Genomic DNA, 18,382 nt, shown 5'->3' with positions numbered 1-18,382 from the left:
GGATGCCCTGGGGTGGCTGGGTTTTCACAGCTCGCCCTGGGTGCTGGGGGGGAGCTGGGGGGACCCAGGATGCAGGATCCCAGTGGGAAGGTGGGCCGGGACCAGGCAGGCATGCTGCTTCCCTGCGGGGCATTAATAATTAAGCAGGCGCGTCGGGCTCAGATGGCAGCTCTTATTTAAGGAGCCGATATAAATACCGCCCAGACGGCACTTATGGAGCACCTAAAAAAAGCCCTGGCTCTCTCAGTCCCTCCAAAAGCAGCTCTGAGCTCTGCAGGGCCAGTGGGCAGCATCGGGCAGGGTGGTCACCACAGCGTCCTGGGGGGACGGGGCTGCCCCAACCTCTGAGCCCGAGAGGTGGCAACTCCCGGGGCTGATCCTCCAGGCACTGCCCGTGCCTCAGTTTCCCTCTGCAGCAGGGACCTGCCTCAACCTTTCTCCTGTGTGGTGACAGGGCACAAAGGGCAGGGCTGGGTGCTTTTCCCTGTGTCCTGGGTTGGTGGCATTGTGTGGAAGGTGTGTGGGGGAATGTCTCTGACAACCCACTCCTCACCTCCCTGGTGCCAAGGGAAAGCCATCCTGTGTTCCAGTGGTTGCCAGGTGCCTTTTTGTGTTTGTGCTGGCAGTCAGTGACCCTGTGGCCTTGCTGTCCCCCATGTCACAGCTACCCGGGGACACCCGTCCTGCGCCAGGGTCAGGGACACTCATCCTCCAAGGACAGCCCCATCCCTTTGCAGGGACACCAGGATCCCCACCACAGAGCTGCCTCATCTCTACTGAAGGGCAGGGTGTTGAGGAGGTGTGAGGAGGGTGGGGGACACTGACACAGCCATGACCGGGGGGGGGGGGGGGGGGGGGGGGGGGGCCGGGGGAACCCCCCAGCCTGGACATCACCCCCACACCAGCATCCTGTCCCCGCAGGAGAGGGCGAGGAGCCCGAGGCGGGAGGGACAGGGCTGTCACACCGAGCCGCTTGCTGCAGTCCTGCTCGCAGCTCTGCAGCGTGACTCAGCACAGCCTCACAGCTCCCAGCCCCACCACCACGGCCTCCTCCTCCAGCCCGGGGGGAGGACACGCACTTCCCACCTTTCCTCTGCCCTCCCACAGCCCCTGTCACCCCCAGAGCCACCCCATGGTCCTGCTCATCCCTGTTTATCCCCACCCCAAGACCACCGGCAGCTTCTCAAGCCCCAGCACAGGCAGGGACCGCCCCTCCAGGGGCAAGCTGGGGCTATGAGGGATGTGGAGGGAGGTGGGTGTCAGCTTGCCAGCACCCATCACCTCCACCATGGCCCTGTGGGTCTCCCTGACCAAAGCCCAGCTCAGGATCTGGGGAGCTGAGCACCAGCTCCTGCTATGACACCTCTCCAGGCACTGGAAGAAAGGATTTGGGGTGTTTTTTTCCTGGGAGAATGGGAGTGAAAGAGACGTCGAGTCACACAGACAAGTCTGGGGATTTTTTAAAGGAATTTTTGAGCCCCACTTTAGGGTGTTTAGAGCCTGCCAGGATCAGCTTCTCCCAGTATTTCTGTGCACATACCCCCTGGCCATGCCCTGGAGGTTACCAGGAGGTGAGGAGGGTGGGCAGAGAAAGCAAGCAGCACTGAGGAGGGTGGCTGAGCACCCCAAATTGTCCCCGCTAACCATCCCCGCATTCCCAGGCAGGGCAGGACCCCACTGTCTGTGCTGTGCTCCGGGGACGGGTGTGACAGCAGCCCATCCACATCCCCATCCCCGGGATGATGGACAGCAGGGAATTTGGGGCTGTGTAGCCAAAGCACCCACCCTGCATCCATCCAGGGGAGGCAGATTGGATTAAACCAAGGGCCCAGCTGGCACAGGAGCATGGCCGGACCCGCGCAGGGCAGCCCCTCACCCGCGGCATTGCCACGGGAAGCAAATTGCCGCTGCCAGCAAATTGCTCTCCTGCCTCTCCCTCCAAACGGGAGCGGTGGCAGCGAGGCGGCAGCGAGTTGGCTTTCGCCAGCATTTCAGCAGCCCACGTGGGGTGGCTCCTGCCAGGGGAGAGAAGTAAAATTAAATATATATATATAAATATATAAAAGGCAGCGAGAGAGGAGGAGATGATGGATGGGAGGATTTGCAGCCGTGGCCGTTTGTCCTGGTGGAGGGAGCCCTGGATTCCGCAGGCACAAGGAATCTGCCGGTGCCCGTGGGCCGTGGGCACGCATCCCCCAAGCACGGCTCGGCACGGCACGGCACGGCGTAGGGAACAGCCGTCCCCGCGGTCCCCCCGCCGCCCCGCTGCCTTTGCCAGCCGACTAATTGCGCCAGTGACTTTGCAGTTCCCAAAATAGCTCCTGGCTCCGGCGGGTGACGTCAGCGGGAGCCGCGGCGGCAGGCCCGGCAGGAGCAGGGAAGGAGGACGCTGCCGGGCGTGGGGTGTGGTGAGCAGCTCCTGCACCCCACCACGGTCCCGCTGGGTGACCTTGGCACCGTGGGCCGTGATCCCAAGGGAGCGAGACTTGCAGTGCCGCAGGGATGCTGCGGGGAGTCCAGGTCCTCATCCACCCCTTCGGAGGAGGTGGTCCAAGGATGTCCCTGCCCTGCATCTCTGCCACGTGGGTGCCCACATTCCCAGGACCTCTGGCCGCAGGGGATGGGGCAGCCTGTCCAGAGGGGGCAAATCTGCCCCTCGGTGCCCCCATATGGTAAGGAATGCCCCCCCAGCCAGGGCAGCTGGATCCCTGCAGCTGCCCAAGGGTGCCAAGGGGTGAGCCAGGGCCACCCTCCCGGTGCCCTTCCAGGGAAACTGAGGCACACGGGGGGATGCAGAGACAGCACAGTGAGCAGGGAAACAGAGCAGAGCCCAAGGTCACCCAGGTGGTGCTGGACACAGCAGAGCCAGGGATGCTCGCCGGGCCAGGGCTGCCTCGGGCACTGACTCACCCTGCGCAGGATGGTGCCCAGCTCCTCCGGTTACAGGCACAGATGGGATTGCCTTAACAGGGCACAGTGGGTGACAGGCTGGCCCAGCCCTGAGAGGGCACCCCTGGGACTGTGCACCCACACCCGGGCCCCTCCAGCAAGGCCCTGCAGTCTGCACCCTCTCCAAGCAGGGCATCCATCCTCCACATCACATCCCATGTGGAAACGCTGTCTTGTGCTGGTCTGACGCTGGTCCCAGAGGAGGATGCCCATCACTCCCAGCACAGCCAGGCACATCAATGTCTGCCCCAATTTCTGGGGACCAAAACTCCTGAGCCCCACACCAGCACTCAGCCAGAGGTTGGCTTATTATTCAAGAACGTGGCAAAGTAATTAAACCCTCCTCCATTTCCCCTTGCTCATTTGTGCTCCTTCAGCCTGGATTAATGGGTCTCCTCTCCCCAGCACAGACTCATTCCTTATTTCTAATAGTCCATAAATCCCAGCCCCAAAAAAACCTCAGCTTTTGCCCAGACCTGCTGAAATATTTATTCTCTCCTCCCTGCTACCCCCCACACTATCCCCTCTCCGGGGGGAAGACGAGAGGAGCTAATCAATAGGATCGACCGGTGAGGAACTGCAGCTGCTCTGGACACCGGGAAACAGCTGACGTCGGCAAGAGGATAAGAGCTGGGCAGGAACCTCAGCTTATCCCAGCTCCCACGCAGCCGCTGCAGCCTGGCTGTGGTCCCAAGGCAGGATGCTCTCACACCACCGGCATCCCCTGCGCTGGTACCCTGCTCCAGAGTATTCCCTGTGCTGGTTCCCTCCTCCAGAGTATTCCCTGTGCTGCTTCCCTGCTCCAGAGTATTCCCTGTGCTGGTTCCCTCCTCCAGAGCATTCCCTGTGCTGGTTCCCTGCTCCAGAGCATTCCCTGTGCTGGTTCCCTGCTCCAGAGCATTCCCTGTGCTGGTACCCTGCTTCAGAGCATTCCCTTTGCTGGTACCCTGCTCCAGAGTATTCCCTGTGCTGGTACCCTGCTCCAGAGTATTCCTGTGCTGGTATCCTGCTCCAGAGTATTCCTGTGCTGGTATCCTGCTCTAGAGCATCCCCCACACTGGTACTCTGCCCCAGAGCATCCCCTGTGCTGGTTCCCTGCTCCCACCCTGCCTCTCACTCCCTGCTCCCATGGAGATGATGTCCAGCTTGGCTGTGGAGTGTCTGGGGGGGATCCCTGTGGATCCCAGCCCATTCCAAGCTGGCTGCAGGAGAAAAAGCTGGGAGACAAGGGAGGCGGCTGCTGTCTCTCCTGGCTGGAAACCCTTTGCTTGCTGGATTGCAGGCTGTAGAAGGGAGGAGCTCCAGGAGAGCAGGACCTGCTTTCCCAGCCTAAAGCCAAGAACAGCAGGGTGTTGGGTAACACCAAAATCCAGCCTGGCTTTGCCTGCTCAAGGCACAGTCCTCAAGGAAAACAGGGAAAACCCATCCAGCCTTACTCACCTTCCTTCCCTGCAACACCCCAAGAGGCAGCAGCCTCCCAAGCAGCTCCTGGCCACCAGATCCCTCCCCACCTCCCATAGCCATGGGGAGGGGTCAGCAAAGCTGGCAGAGCCCACAGCACCCTCTGACCCATCCCCAGCTGGTGTGGGCTGCAAGGGGGCCTGGGGAGTGCCGGGGACAGCTCTGTCCCCCTCCTGCTCCCAGCAGGACCCAGGCATTGCCCAGCTGTTCTGGAGGCAGGAAGCAAGGAGAGGGGTGAGGGGGCAACTGGTTGGGCAGTGGAGCGTGCAGGACCTGGGAAAGGAGAGGTTTTATTCACACACCACCTCCCTGCCCTTTCCCAGGGCCCCAGCAAGCCCAAGTCAAGCTTCTCTGCCATAGCCTGCCTGGAAGATGCTGCCGTGCTGCAGTTTCCCCTCCACCCCCTCAGTGATGGAAATCTGGCCAGGGGGCAAAGTGCTGGAAAAGCTCTGCCCACGGGAAGTGGAGGGGAGGCAGCCAACATCAGCCTTGGCATGGGTCCAGGGCCACCCCACAGCCCACATGACTGGCAAATCCCACCGGGAACAAACCCACAGCTGGAACCAACCCCGAGCCTGGTGGGGGTCATGGTTGTACCCCCAGAGATAGGGTGAGGAGGGGTCCATGCTGGGCTCCCAGCTGGGTGGGAATCAAGGGCTGCTTGGGGGCCAGCAACGGATTTGCACCAATTTTTGGCAGCAAGAGCTGAGCCTTCTCCTCCAGGTTTGGGGCATTACTCCTGCCCAGGGCTTTGAGGGGGTGACAGGGAGACAAGTCAGGTCTCAGAGCACTTCCAAAGGGCTTTTATTTATTCACAAAAAAAAAAACACCCAAACATATATAAGAAAATATGGGGAAACCAAAAAAACCAACCCAGGGATATGCACAGTCTATTATTAACAAAAGGATTGCACAAACAGAGGAGTGAGTGCAGCAGAGGGAGCAGCTGGGACCTGCTCTGTGCTGCTGCATGAGCCCTTCCTCACCCTTACACTCCATCCATGAGAACACAGACATCATTTTCCTGGTATCCCAATCAAACACTTGGTGGTGAAGGTGACTGGTGCTGCAGGCTGGGTCCTTCCACCTGAGCTGGGAGGGAAACAGCCTTTACCCCAAAGGCACAGCACTGGGAAGAGATCGGGCTTCTGGGTTCCCTTCCTCGCTCTGGGAAGGGATTTGGGGCCTCCCCTATGGTTTTCCATCTGCTTGTGTCCTGTCTGCCAGCTCCCTGCCTGCCCTGGGCACCTCGGAGCATTATGGAGCTTATGGGATGGAGCAGTCAAAGCCAGCATGTCTGGATTGCATGGGATGGAGAGGGATGGGAAGGCTACAAGGAGCCCCATTCTTTCCCACTCCCCAAGGGATTTTTTTGGGCAGGGACAGGCTGTGCTGAAGCCCCCCCATGGAAGGGAAATCTCAGATGAGGTCTCCTAAAACTCCACGGTTTGCAGAAGAAACAGGGGAAATGGGCATGAGGATTGCAGATGGCGTGAGATCCAACGCCTGAATTTCTGCTGCATGGAAATGAGGGAGGGATCGGTATTTCTGATGCCAAAATGGGAAGAAAAAGCTGGTATTGGGATTTAAGAGGGGTTTTCAAAGCAAACTGTAGAACAGCAGCAACTCGCTGCAGAGCCACTGGAACATCCTGGTGAGATTTCAGCCCCCTTTTTACATTTTCTGAGTACAATTTAACGTCATTTTCACAGCAGAAAGTCCATTTTTCTCTCCTCCTCTCTTAAAAGAAATGGCTGAAACCAACAAGATTTCACACCAAAAGCAGTTCTGTTTTTCCAAGGGGAGGTCTGGGGAGGGAAACCTTCAGCCAGCATTTCAGGGGCTGAGGAGAGCCCAGTCCTCACCCATCTCTTCCCATCCTCAGAGCCCAAACACCCACAGGGGGCTCAAACCATTGGGGTGAGGGGGTAAACTGAGGCAGAGAGCGAGTGTCAGGGTTCAGCCCCTCTTTGTGGGCATCACCACCTGCACCCTGTGCACCCTTACCTGCTGGGGGGGGGGTGGTCATAGGATGTCACAGACAGCACCGGCATCCTCGGAGTGGTCGCAGTTGTGGACGTCCCAGCGGATGTGGGAGCAGCGCAGCAGCGAGGGCTCGTGGCCCTTGCACTTGAGGTTGTCGAGGAAGATGTAGCCCGTGCCCTGGCCATACCGGGCCTCCCCCCAGGCTGCCACGGCGTGCCCGCAGCCCACCTGCCTGCACACCACCTTGGCGTCCCGCAGGTCCCAGGCGTCGTCGCACACCGTCCCCCACTGGGACAGGTAGAACATCTCCACGCGCCCCTCGCACCGGTGGCTGCCATTCACCAGCCGCAGGGACCCTGCGGAGGGCAGGGGGTGAGGCAGCCCCTGCCCCTGCCCATCCCAGTGCTGCAGCCCCCCCTCTCAGCCACCTCGGAACAGCTCTGGTCTTTCCAAGGCTCTGCAGATGTTTGCTGGTGCCCACAGCTCCCCCGCTGCCATTGCACAGCTGGATGCACAGGGGGGTGACCAGCTGCCAGTATCTGAGTGACCCCCAGAGCATTGTGGTGGATGTTCAGGTTGAAGGAACAGAAAATAACCTCTGTTCCTGCCTCAGCCCCTTTGGTCCATCACCTCCCCTCCCCACTGAGGTCCATCACCTGAGGTCTGTCATCTCTTCTCCCATCCAATATCGAACACCCAATGGTCCAGCACCAGAGGTCTGTCACCTCTGCCTGAACCTTGGGGGCACCAGGAGAGGCCATGAATTAATGGTGCCACTCACTTTTCCCCCTCCCATGGCCTGCTCCATGTGGGTGCTTCAGGTACTGCCAAAGCCCATGCCTATGCCCAAGCCATCTCTGTTTCCACACCGTGCCAGTGTGGAGCATCCCCAGGGCTGGCACCAGGTCCTCAAGAGACACCTCAGTACCTACCCTCCCTGGGACGAGTTGGGACCAACGTGGTGGTTGTAGCAGTGGCTTCTTGATAATGTTCTCCAGTGTCATCAGCACCTGGTGCAGTGGGGAAGGGGTGGGGAAAGTGACTCAGGGGACACCTGTGCCCCCCAAGGGCCAGGACAGAGCCCCCCCAGCAGCAGCGTGGGATGGCTGGGGATGGATGCAGGGATGTGTTGGGTGGGATGTGCAGCATCTGCACTTCCCTGGAAGTGCACAGAGACCAGAGGTTGTACTCACATTCCAACCGTCACCTGCACCACAGCACAGATTGCTGCTGTTGTCCTCCACAGGCAGGAGGAATCCCATGTGCTCTTTAGTCACCCCCACCCCATTTTGGAGACCCCCACCTCCCGCAGCTCCCCAGAGCACGGCCACAATCCTCCCCACACCCATTATCTCGTCGGTTTTCCACTCCACTGAGCCGAGCTTCACCGCAGATCCCCCTTCTCCTCCCCGGCCACCAGCTGGCGGCCCCTCGGGCCCTCCCCGGCTCTCACCTCGGCAAATGACCCCGGCGTCCTCGTGGTGGCCGCAGTTGTGCTGCCCCCAGCCCAGGTGGAAGCAGTCGGCCAGGCGAGCCTCGCCGCCGCCGCACCCCACGTTATCCAGCAGGACGGGCCCGCTGCCGTAGCCGAAGGAGCCGAGGACGGTGGCGGCGAGGGCGGCCCCGCAGCCCAGCTGCCGGCACACCACCTGGGCGTCGGGGAAGTCCCAGTCGTCGTCGCAGACGGTGCCCCAGGTGCCGCGGTGCCGCACCTCCACCCGCCCGCGGCAGCTCCCGTTGCCGTTCGCCAGCCGCACGCCGCCACCTGCGTGGGGGCCCCGGCACAGCCACGACTCCCGGTGGGGGGGGAGACCGAGGCTCCACAGGGGAGGTCCAATGTCCCCTGCTGACCCTCCAGGGGTATGGGGTGACCCTCGGGGGGACGTAGGAGCAACCCCCCCCCCCAAGGGATGTGGGGTGAAAAACCTTCAGGGCATGGGGTGATCCCCTGGGTTATAGGGTAACACGTGGGGATGTCAGTGCAAACACCTGAGGATATGGGGCAAAACCCTGTGGGCACGGGGGTGAGTCCCTGGGTTGTGGGGTGACACTTGGGGACATGGGAGCAACCCCTGGGGGAATGTGGGGCAAACCCCTGGGGGCAGGGATGCAACTTCCTCAGGGACGTGGGGCAATATTCTGTGAGCGTGAGGTGAGCCCCTGAGCTATGGGGTGACTCCCGGGGACATGAGAGCATCCCCTGGGGGCATGGGGTGAGCCCTTGGGAGCATGGGGTGAAGCAAGGGGATGTCAGCTGAGCCCCTGGGGACATAGGGTGAGCCCTGGGGATATGGGGTGACACCCCTCCCTCCAGGAACGGGAAGCCCCGGGCAGGACTAGCAGCAGCTGAGCACTTACTTTCCTGCTCGACAGTCAGGAGCATGGTGGTGACCACGTCGGTGGCCTGGGACGGCTGGTCCCTGCCATCTGTCACTGCTGGGACAAGCGTGGGCACACACAGGCATTGGAGGGGGACAGATCCAGCACCCACTGCCCCTGTTCAGTCGGTGCCAGCAGCCACCAGCACCAGAGCTGCCCCATGGTGAGCTCCTGCCGTGGGCAGTGTCACCTCCCGACTGTCACCCACACATGGCAGGAGTCCGGGGTGACTATGATGTGTCACAGCAGGACACAGAGGGTATGATGCCCCCCAACGAGATCCCAGCTGAGTGAGTGCTGATCTCCTACCTGTGGCCGTGGCTGTGACTGTCTCCTCAGAGTCCAGAGCCACCGAGGTGGTAAATGATGTGATGGTGGACGTGTCCAGCCCTGCAGTGACACAGAGGGACAGAGGTGACATGCAGGGAGAAGCTGCACAGCTGTGAACATCCTGACTGTGGGAGGCAAACCCAGGGTGGTTGGACTCGATGACCTCAGAGGTTTTTTCCTAGTTGATTCTGTGGTCTGAGTGCTCCAGGGCAATGGGGATGAGGATGGACCATGTCCATCTGCACATTCCTGCTGCCCAGGTGCTGGAAATGGGGCTTCTCTACCCCAGCCCAAGCGCTGGGGTCCTGCATGGGACCTTCCTTCTCCGTGCACCTGGGAGGTTTATCATCAGGATTCACTACCCTTTAATCTGCCTTATCCTCTGCCCCTCTCAGCAAGGACTATGCATGATGGTGCCATCAGCTCAGTGCTCAGGGGAGGTGCCAGAGGGGATGGGGATGTTTAGGGAGGAAAGGACCAGCCTGAGAAAATTGTCCCTTTTCTCCTGCATCAGCCTCTTTGTCCCCTAATAGCGGGAAAGGGAAAGCACTGGCACTTACTGCTCCCATCATTAGCCATGATAATGAGGGAATTCAGGGGGATTATTAACATTATAAACAGTAATCATCAGAGAATGGCAGAAATACATCATTTCAGGAGGGGAAGGGGAGGCAGGCTGGGCCTGGCATGGTGCCCAGCCGCTTACTCCTTCCGGACGCAGGCAGCTTGTTTTCCAACCAGCAGAGCAGGGAAGTGGCAGAGGGAAATGGCAGGATGGCAGATGCATTTCCCCTGCAAATCACCACTCCAGACGTGTCCCAGTCTCTCTGTGCAGTGTTGCATCCTGCTCCAGACCACCAGGATGATGGTGGATAAGGATCAAAGATGCTCCTACAGCACCAAAGCCTGGTCTCTGGCCAACCCTGGGCACCTCAGCATCTCTCTGAGTCCATTTTTCCTTGGAGACTGGCAAGTCCCAGGGGTTTTCCCTGCCCTGGTACCTGCGCAGATGACCCCGGCGTCCTCGTGGTGGCCGCAGTTGTGGATGCCCCAGCCGAGGCTGTAGCAGGCGGAGAGGAAAGGCTCGCTGCCATCACAGTTGACGTTGTCCAGGAGGATGCGCCCTGTCCCATAGCCAAAGTAGGCATTGCTCTTGTAATCCAGGGCCTGCCCACAGCCCAGCTGCTTGCAGACCACGCTGGCATCGCTCAGGCCCCAGTCGTCGTCGCAGACGGTGCCCCAGTTCCCGCGGTAGAAGATCTCCACCCGGCCCTGGCAGGTGTCGGGCCCGCTCACCAGACGGATGCTGCCGTCACCTGGAGGGTGGCAGCACGTGGTGAGAAGGATGCTGTGTCCCTGCACGTGGCACAGCGATGCCACCGTGCCTGGACCTGGCAGCGCCCGTGATGGCAAAGAAACCGAGTGAGGGAGAGCAGGGAGAGGGTGGTGCTTTAGGGCAGCACAGCTTGGGAGCCTTGGAAAGCTCTGGGATAGGATTTGGCCATGGCCAGCGCAATGATAGGTCCCCAGGGTTCTGCCCCTCGGAGCTGGAGAGTTGGGGGGCTCAAGAGGGGCAGCAGGTGACGGTGGGGGACACTGCCCTCAGCCAGGATGTCCCCCATGCAAGCAGCACTCGAGCAGCTTACTTTCCCCATCCTGTACCGAGGCTGTGAGGGTCCTGGTGGTTGGTCCTTCGCTGGCTTGTGTGGGTGAGAACTCTGCAAAGGGAAGCAGAGAGGTGGCACCTGCTGCTGCTCCACCCTGAAGCTGCTGCTCCAGGAGGGTTTGCACCAAACCAGCACCAACGGGGAAAGAAAGAGGGGTTTGCAGCTGCACTGCCCTGCCCAGAGCTCTCTGCCAAGGGTTCAAGCCACTTCTGCGCCCTTGGACCCACCTCCCTGACCTTCTTCGTCACCCCTTCCACCTCTCCTCTCCAGCAGCCCCATGACTCAATTTCCTGCTCAGTCCATGTTCTCTGTTCTCTGGTTGCTGCTGGTCCAACCCACCAGCCAACCCATCATCTCTGCCTTTCCATCCCTCCTTTTCCAAGCCCTGCTTCTGGAGGTCACAGGGATTCACTGAGCAGTTGCTCTGGGTCTGCACAGCCTCATGTTCAGTGCTCACTGATGCCTGGCTGATTGAGCAAACCCCAAGCAGCTACACAGGAGGAAAGCATGTGGGGTACATAGGGGTCGGCACGGAGTTGTTCCACTTTCACTTGCCGTGTTCAAACACTTTCCACTGCTTTTCTCACCTTTAGGAACATTTCCTACTGAAAAGCTCAGCAACTTAAAGAAAGACGAGTCAAAAGGGGTAAGAGCAGCGGGGCAGCGACTGACTCAGAGGCAGGAATGTGGGTGAGCATGTGCTCTTTCCCTAAGGATCGCGCTGGAGAGGTCGCAAAGTCCCTGAGCTGGGAGTGACAAGGAACACAAAACAGGCTGGTCACCTTATGGAGCACCAGCATGTGGAGCTGGGAGGTGACCCGGATTGAGGAGAGGGGTGGAAGGAAGATGCAGAGGAGGATTGGCTGACCCAGGATCAGAAGAACAGAGACTGGGATATGATTCTTAGGGCTCCACCAAAGCATCTGCACCCCCCCCCAAGGCTTGCAGCCCCCCAGGAACCCCCTGCTCTCCTTGCCCCCAGGGAACCCAACCTCACTACCATTGCACACGACAGCCACGTCCTCGTAGTGGTAGCAGTTGTGGATGCCCCAGCCGTGGCTCCAGCACTCGCTCAGAGCTGCCTCCCAGCCCTTGCAGTCCACGTTGTCCAGGAAGATGGGCCCCTTCCCCTGGCCGAAGGTCATGGCGGCCGGGAGGGTGATGGCGTGGCCGCAGCCCAGCTGGCGACACACCACGTTGGCGTCCACGATGTCCCAGTCATCGTCACAGACCGTCCCCCAAGAGCCGTTGTAGAGGATCTCCACCCGCCCCTGGCACCGGCTGGGCCCGTTGGAGAGGCGGATCTCTGGGAGGATGGGCAGAGAGAGGTCCCTCAGCACGCAACGGGCCAGGAGGTGACAAACACACTCACAGGGAGCAAAACTAGTCCAAATCCCTGCTCCTTAAATAAAATGGTGACCTTTCTCTGCATCACAAGGCTTGGTGAAGCCCACCTGGTGGTGGGACATGGTTTTCCCTTCATCTGCTGGAAGCAGAGGAAACGGAGACTCAACGTATCTCAGTACATGAATGAGATGCAACAACATCAAGGCCAGGTTGGACAGGGCTTTGACCCACCCGGTTTAGTGGAAGGTGTCCCTGCCCATGGTCGTGTTGGTGTTGGAACAAGGTGGGATTTCAGGTCCCTTCCAACCCAAAACACTGTGTGACTCTATGATCGTGCCGTTATCTCACCTCCTAATGGGCAATAACCCAACGGGAGAAGAGGAAAGCAGATGTGAGGCACCACGTGTAGATATACAATGGGTGACAAGTGACAAGATGCAATTAGCAAACTCTTATGAGCCTCAACAAACGGATCTGGAGCTGATCCCATATGGGAGTCGGTGGGATGGAGATGATCCCTCAAGCTGCTGGTGACAGGGAGCAGGCATGGAAGTGCTCCTGGCCTGCCACGTCAAGGGAATTATTTGCTTGTGTGTGACGCATGGCACAGGGACAGGGACTCAGCAGGAGGTGGCAAAATTCCCCTCTCAGGATAATAAGCGGAATAGGGATAATAAAGAAACTCTATTTCCTTTCTGTAAAATGAATTTAGCTTCTTGCTGCTTTTTATTCCAAACCAATACGCTTCCTTCTTGAAATTCCCCAAATCCCCCCCTTTTTTTTTTTTCTTTTTACCAAAAAAAAGAGCATTTTTCAACTACGAAACTTCCTGGAGAAAAGTGACTTTAAGAGAAGAATCTCACCTGGGAATTGCAACAGCTCGGGCTCAGAGGTGGTGCCTGCAAGGGAGAAGAGAAGGGATCAGCTCTCCCCAACCCCTGGAGGATGGGGAACTAGAAGGATGATGGCAGCAGGGATGGGGTGGGCATGGCAGGGACCCGGCAGCCCCTGGACCCTTTCCAAGGGAAAGCTGAAGCTCCTCCTGGCATCCTGCTCCTCCCACTGGGCTGTGCACCCCTCCCACAGTTTGGGCATTTATTTAGGCACAAAAACTTTGTCAGCCCCAGTGCTGAGTGATGTGGGGTCCCCCCCAGGGTGCTGCCAGCATGGGACACTGAGGGCTCTGGCTTGCCCAGGAGGTCACAACAGCATGATCCAGCAGACAGTGGATGGGAATGAGTGGCTGGACCTTGTGGACATCCCTGTCACTGCCCCTGTGGGTGCCCTGGGAGTTCACAAGCTCTTGGCAGATGCCAGGGCCCAGCACAGATTCCTCAGGCATCTGAAGCACATCAGGCTTGAGGCTGTGGCTGCACAGCCCTCTCTCATGGGTGACACCTTCCAAAACCCTTTCAAACCCAGTGGAAGGTGTCCCTGCCCATGGCAGGTGGTTTGGAACGAGAGGAGCTTTAAGATCACTTCCAAGCCGAACCATCCCGTGATTCTGTGATGTCTCCATGCTAATTACAGCACTCAAGGGCTGATCAACGCCCATGGTGGCTCCTTGGCCTCTTTTTCTCACCCTGCCTTGGACCAACCCTGTCCTGCTTCACGCTCAGCCCACGAGCAGTGACGTGAAGGTCAATCCCAGCCGCTCCGGAGGCGGATGTCACCACCGTGAGAGGCAGCATGAGCCTGGGGGGACAGCTGAGCAGATGAACCCACCTCCCTTTTCCTTGCTAGGATGTTGCCTGGGAGACCATTAAGTCAGCTAGAAAACAGGGCTGTCAAAGAAAGACCTAGAAGCCCCAAGAGAAATGAGAATAAGGCAACTGTCTAGATGCATCCATGAGTTAGCAGGGATGCTGCCCGTAGCTGGGATGAACATCAGCAGCCAGGGAGCTCCAGCCCTGGTCGGGCATTCCTGCCCTCCCCAGCTGGGCCGGGCAGGCTGGAAAGGGATGCTGTGATGCCAGCAAGAAGTGGGGATTACACAGGCAGGGAGCAGAGAGGCTCTGAAGGAGAGAACAAGAAAGGACATGGCAGCCCTGCGAGCTGGAAAACAGGAGAGAGGTTACTCAGCTCACCTCTGCACCAAAAATGTGGAGATGTGAGGGTTTCTAGGAAAAGCGTTTTCATCCTGGTTTGTATTGATTTTTAACACCTAGTCCACTCCAGTGCCGAAGCAGCAGTGGATAAAAAGACATTGATAAATATTCATTTCCCTTTAAGTCAAAATCAAAGCTCTGAAATATTCATTTAAGAGCATCCTCCAGCAAAGTCAGGAGAGATCTGAAAAAAATATGCCTGATGTGTCTACCATAATGAGGAACGAGGGGAAAACGGTATCCTTTGAGAACAGAGAGAGAGAGCCCTCGGTGTTTCTCTGATCCAGCTTCACAAAGCCAAAAGAAAAAGGGAAATTGCTCGAGTAAACACCGGTGCTAAACAAAACCACCAAAACGGAGGACAAATCGCCCTTCGTTAGCGACTAATCTCTGCCCATTAATGAAGAGAACCGGGAGAGCCTGGCGGTGTAGGGGACAGCGGCAGAGCCACCAGGGTCCCCCCAGGGTCCCCACATGTCGAGTGTGGGCGCTGGGGCTGCCACAGCAGCTCGGGAGGGGCACGGGAAGTTCCAGCTGAGGGAGTGGGAAGGCAAAACCTGATCTAACTCAATTAGGATGTCTGACTACATCTGAATTCCCAGTTTTCTGGCTGGCTGTGCCCTGGCACAGGTTTGTTGAGGCAGGAATGTGTTACCCACCGCCTGGCTGTAATCACACGGGTACGGTCACACCGGGATAACTGTGCTGCCTCAGCACTTGTGCGGACCCTCATTCCAAAGCGGGAATGGCTTTTCCCAGTTCGATTTAAATGCTTCCCAGCCTGCCAGGAGTGAGTAGGGACCCTTGTCCTGAGGGGGTGGGTGCTCATTCCACTCCTCGCTTCGGCAGGATCAGTCCCACAGGTCCTGTGGAGCAATCCCAGGAGCATCCTTTGGCCATCAGCATCTTCCCATCGGTGCTGGGCCTGCTCCCTCCATCCCTATGCACCCTCAGTGCTGCTGGGGACACCATGATAATCCTGCCCATGGAGAAAATCTGCCCACAAATCTGAGAGCCGGAGGGAGATCGCGGGTGCCTAAAACACCGCCCAGCGCGGAGCTCACCGGTGGGGGTGTGAAGCAGCAGGAGGAGGAGGAGCATGGCTGGCATCAAGGAAAGGGGCAGCACCGCGATGTCCGGCCCCCCTGTGCCGTGCCGGGTGGCCAGACAGGGACCGAGTGTCATTGCTGCACGACCGTCCTCCCGCAGACAGGTATCCAGAGGAGGTTGTCCCTGAAAAATGCAGATAGCAGTGTCAGTGGTGATGGCCAGAAGAACCTGTGCCCACCAAGGACCGTGCAGGACCCCTGAACATGTCCCTCTTCAGTATTCCCAGGAGCAGTGACCACAAGACAGGTGAAAAGTAATTCTGATTGAATTTATTGAGAACAAGAGGTGATTTTTTGAGTGGCAAGGTGAAGCTGAAAGGGCCACATCCCACCCGCAAAAGGAAACTGGAAGCCAGAGGCCTCTATTGTCTCTGCTCTTTGTCATCCTGTGAGGAAAGAAAAAAAAAAAAAAAAAAGGCAGGGACAGGCATTTCTGTGGGAAGACAGTAATTTCTGCAGTCTGTAGGACGACTTGATTCACCTGGGGGATTGAGATGCAAACTCCACGGGTGTAAGATGGAAAGCAAACAGGAATGTCAGCAGAAAACGGGGAAGAGATTAAATATCGTAAGATTCCATTTCCCCTTCATTTACTGCTCCCTGCAGGAATCACTGCCGAAGGGATGGGCTTCTAGCTGTGTGTCACTCACAGACTGTTCGGGAGGGGGATGGGGGCTGGTCCTGCTGGCCGTGACACCTCTGGCAGTCCAGACCCTGATCCCAGCGGTCCCAGCAGTCGGCCTGACGGCAGCGTGTGCTGGTGGAGCAGTGCCATCGTGAGGATGCTCTCACACGCAAAGCCAGGCTCAGCTCAGCAGAGACCTCAGATTAGTCTCTCCAGCCTGCACGAGGCACACCATCTCCTTAAGGGATGCACACCGACTACTGTCATCTACTGATGGTCAGAAACCCGGGAAAGCACGTTGAAATCCACTGTACCAGTGACCAAACCCTCCCTCCCATGGAAACCCCTCATCCAGCCGTTTCCTGCTCCTGGTTTTCCCATGCACAGGATGAGAAGAGCTCCCAGGCGGGATCACGTGCTGGTGTCCACCCAGCCAAGGTCCCTCAAGCCCGTGGGTTGAGTGGGCTCCAGAGCCTCTAGATCAAGGCTTTGTTGCCTGCACCAGAGGGAGATGATGGCGGACCAAGAGTTTTTTCGTGCACCAGCCAGAGGTGATGGAGGTGCAGGATGGAACCTCCTTGGGTGGGACACGGCCCCGTTACTCCTCCCTGGTCTCTCTGCTCAGCTGCCGCTGCCCAGAGGAGGAGACCCGACAGCAGACAGACGGCTCAGTGATGGGGGATGAAAACCAATCTACTCGCTGAGGTGATGGCTTTCAATACTCCATTCATCCCTCCTGCAGCGCCGAATAATGTCGCCTTTTGTCCCACCGGCCCTCCCCGCCCCCCGGAGGGGCAGGGCTGACAGACGGGCCCTCCGCCGCCCTGCCCCGGCCAAACCCCGGCATCGCGTCCTGCTCGCAGGGACGTTGTCATCGCCGGCCACTTTTGTGCCGGAGCCAGCGCGTTCCTGCTCCCTGGAAGGGTGGCAGCGGGCATTAACCACTGCAGTGCTGTGCCACGGCCGACCCCAGAGAGGGAAAACCTGATTTGCCTTCTCTGTCCATTGCTCTTCCACCTGCTTCTCCATCCTCACCCCAGTGCTGAGGGTTCAGCTACAAACTGAACACCCTTCCTTGCACCCAGGGGATGCTGGGGCCCTTTCAGAACGTCTAGAGATTAAAAACTACTTTTAAGCCATAATTAGTCATCGTGGTGCTGCAGCAAAGCAAAACATCCCTTTTAACATCCCCAGAGGAGCTGTGGCTGCCCCATCCCTGGAAGTCTCCAAGGTCGTGCTGGATGGGGTTTGGAGCAACCTGGTCTAGTGGAAGGTGTCCCTGCCCATGGCAGGGGGTGGAACGAGATCAGCTTTAAGGTACCTTCCAACCCAAACCTCTCTGTGATTCTGTGAGCATTCTGTGATTTTAAGGGTTGCTGAATGTGGGTTTCTGGAAGTCCCTTCAAACTGAGGGTGTTTACATGTGTCCTGTAAAACCACCCCCCATCATGCACCCCAGGGCAGGAGCAGCAAACCCCACATCACCCCCACCCTACACAAGCACTGCCTGCTGTGGCTGCTGCAAAACTCACAGGGGAGGACCAGGGCTCTAATGTGGGGCACAGAAAGTCCCTGATTTCACCCCAAATAATGCTCCACAGCAGACTCACTGTCCTGCATCAGCATTTTGCCCATGGTGAAAACTCCCTCCTCCCACCTGGACATGAGACCCTACAGGTCCTTCAGTCCCCTTTGGTTCCTCTGGTACCCCTTGGCCACAGCTGCAATGAGCCTCTGCTTTCTATTTGTCACTTCTTCTACTTTTCAATATTCAAGTAACTTCAGGAGAAATCAGTCTTTCATCCGCTGCCACCCCACCAGATCACTTTTTATAATTACCACCCTGCCCTAAAAAAAAGCATTATAAATCCACATACCTTTTTGATAATTTCTCTCCAGTGTAAAGGTGAGTATATCGAATCCCAGAAATACCTATTCTCTTTTGAAATAAAGGAAAGAGCTGGCTAGTTATAAAAAAATTTAAAAATAATTGTTGAAATGAATATTCTCGGTAAGAGGTGATGGAGATAAGGCAGGAATTTTTTCTTTAGGTGAGATCTTGTTTCGAAAATTTAAAAAAAAATAATAAAAGAGAGAAGAAAAAGGATCTCATCCATCAACAGAACAGCTCCAGCCCGTCATCTCTTTGCACCTTTGGGGTGGCTGCTGCTGGGTTACAGCAGGATGGCAGCCCTGCATCCCATCCTGGGGTAGATCATTCCAAAAGCAAAGGAGAAAGAGAGGGAGAAGAGGAAGAAGAAGGAGAGAGAAGGGAAGAGAGGGAAGACCGCTAAGGAGACATGGCGGGGAGGGAATGGCTCGGGTTTCAGGGAGGCAGGCAGGGACACATCCTTAAATTGGGTGCTGGCAGAGCCTGGGTTACGCCTCAGGGGAAGGGAGAAGCTTTTTCAGAGGATTTGG

General features: G+C 57.8%; 1 protein-coding gene across 1 annotated transcript; it reads right to left on the bottom strand.

Annotated features, from left to right (window-relative positions):
• Positions 1 to 6,435: 6,435 nt before the first annotated feature.
• On the bottom strand, positions 6,436 to 16,808 carry SSC4D (scavenger receptor cysteine rich family member with 4 domains). The gene is made up of 12 exons (XM_027882135.1): positions 16,767 to 16,808; positions 15,292 to 15,460; positions 12,983 to 13,018; positions 12,227 to 12,258; positions 11,773 to 12,139; positions 10,752 to 10,823; positions 10,107 to 10,421; positions 9,085 to 9,165; positions 8,755 to 8,829; positions 7,850 to 8,161; positions 7,329 to 7,406; positions 6,436 to 6,752 (listed from the first exon to the last, which is right to left on the bottom strand). Exons 1-12 carry the CDS (start codon positions 16,806 to 16,808, stop codon positions 6,436 to 6,438), a joined length of 1,896 nt encoding a protein of 631 aa, XP_027737936.1.
• Positions 16,809 to 18,382: the final 1,574 nt, after the last annotated feature.

The sequence above is a fragment of the Empidonax traillii genome, unplaced genomic scaffold (assembly GCF_003031625.1).
Source record: "Empidonax traillii isolate 1590-97213 ecotype Southwest subspecies unplaced genomic scaffold, ASM303162v1 scaffold101:size1699134, whole genome shotgun sequence".
Classification (NCBI taxonomy): domain Eukaryota; kingdom Metazoa; phylum Chordata; class Aves; order Passeriformes; family Tyrannidae; genus Empidonax; species Empidonax traillii.
Note: the sequence above shows the minus strand (reverse complement) of the source record. Positions and strands in the feature narration are given on the sequence as shown.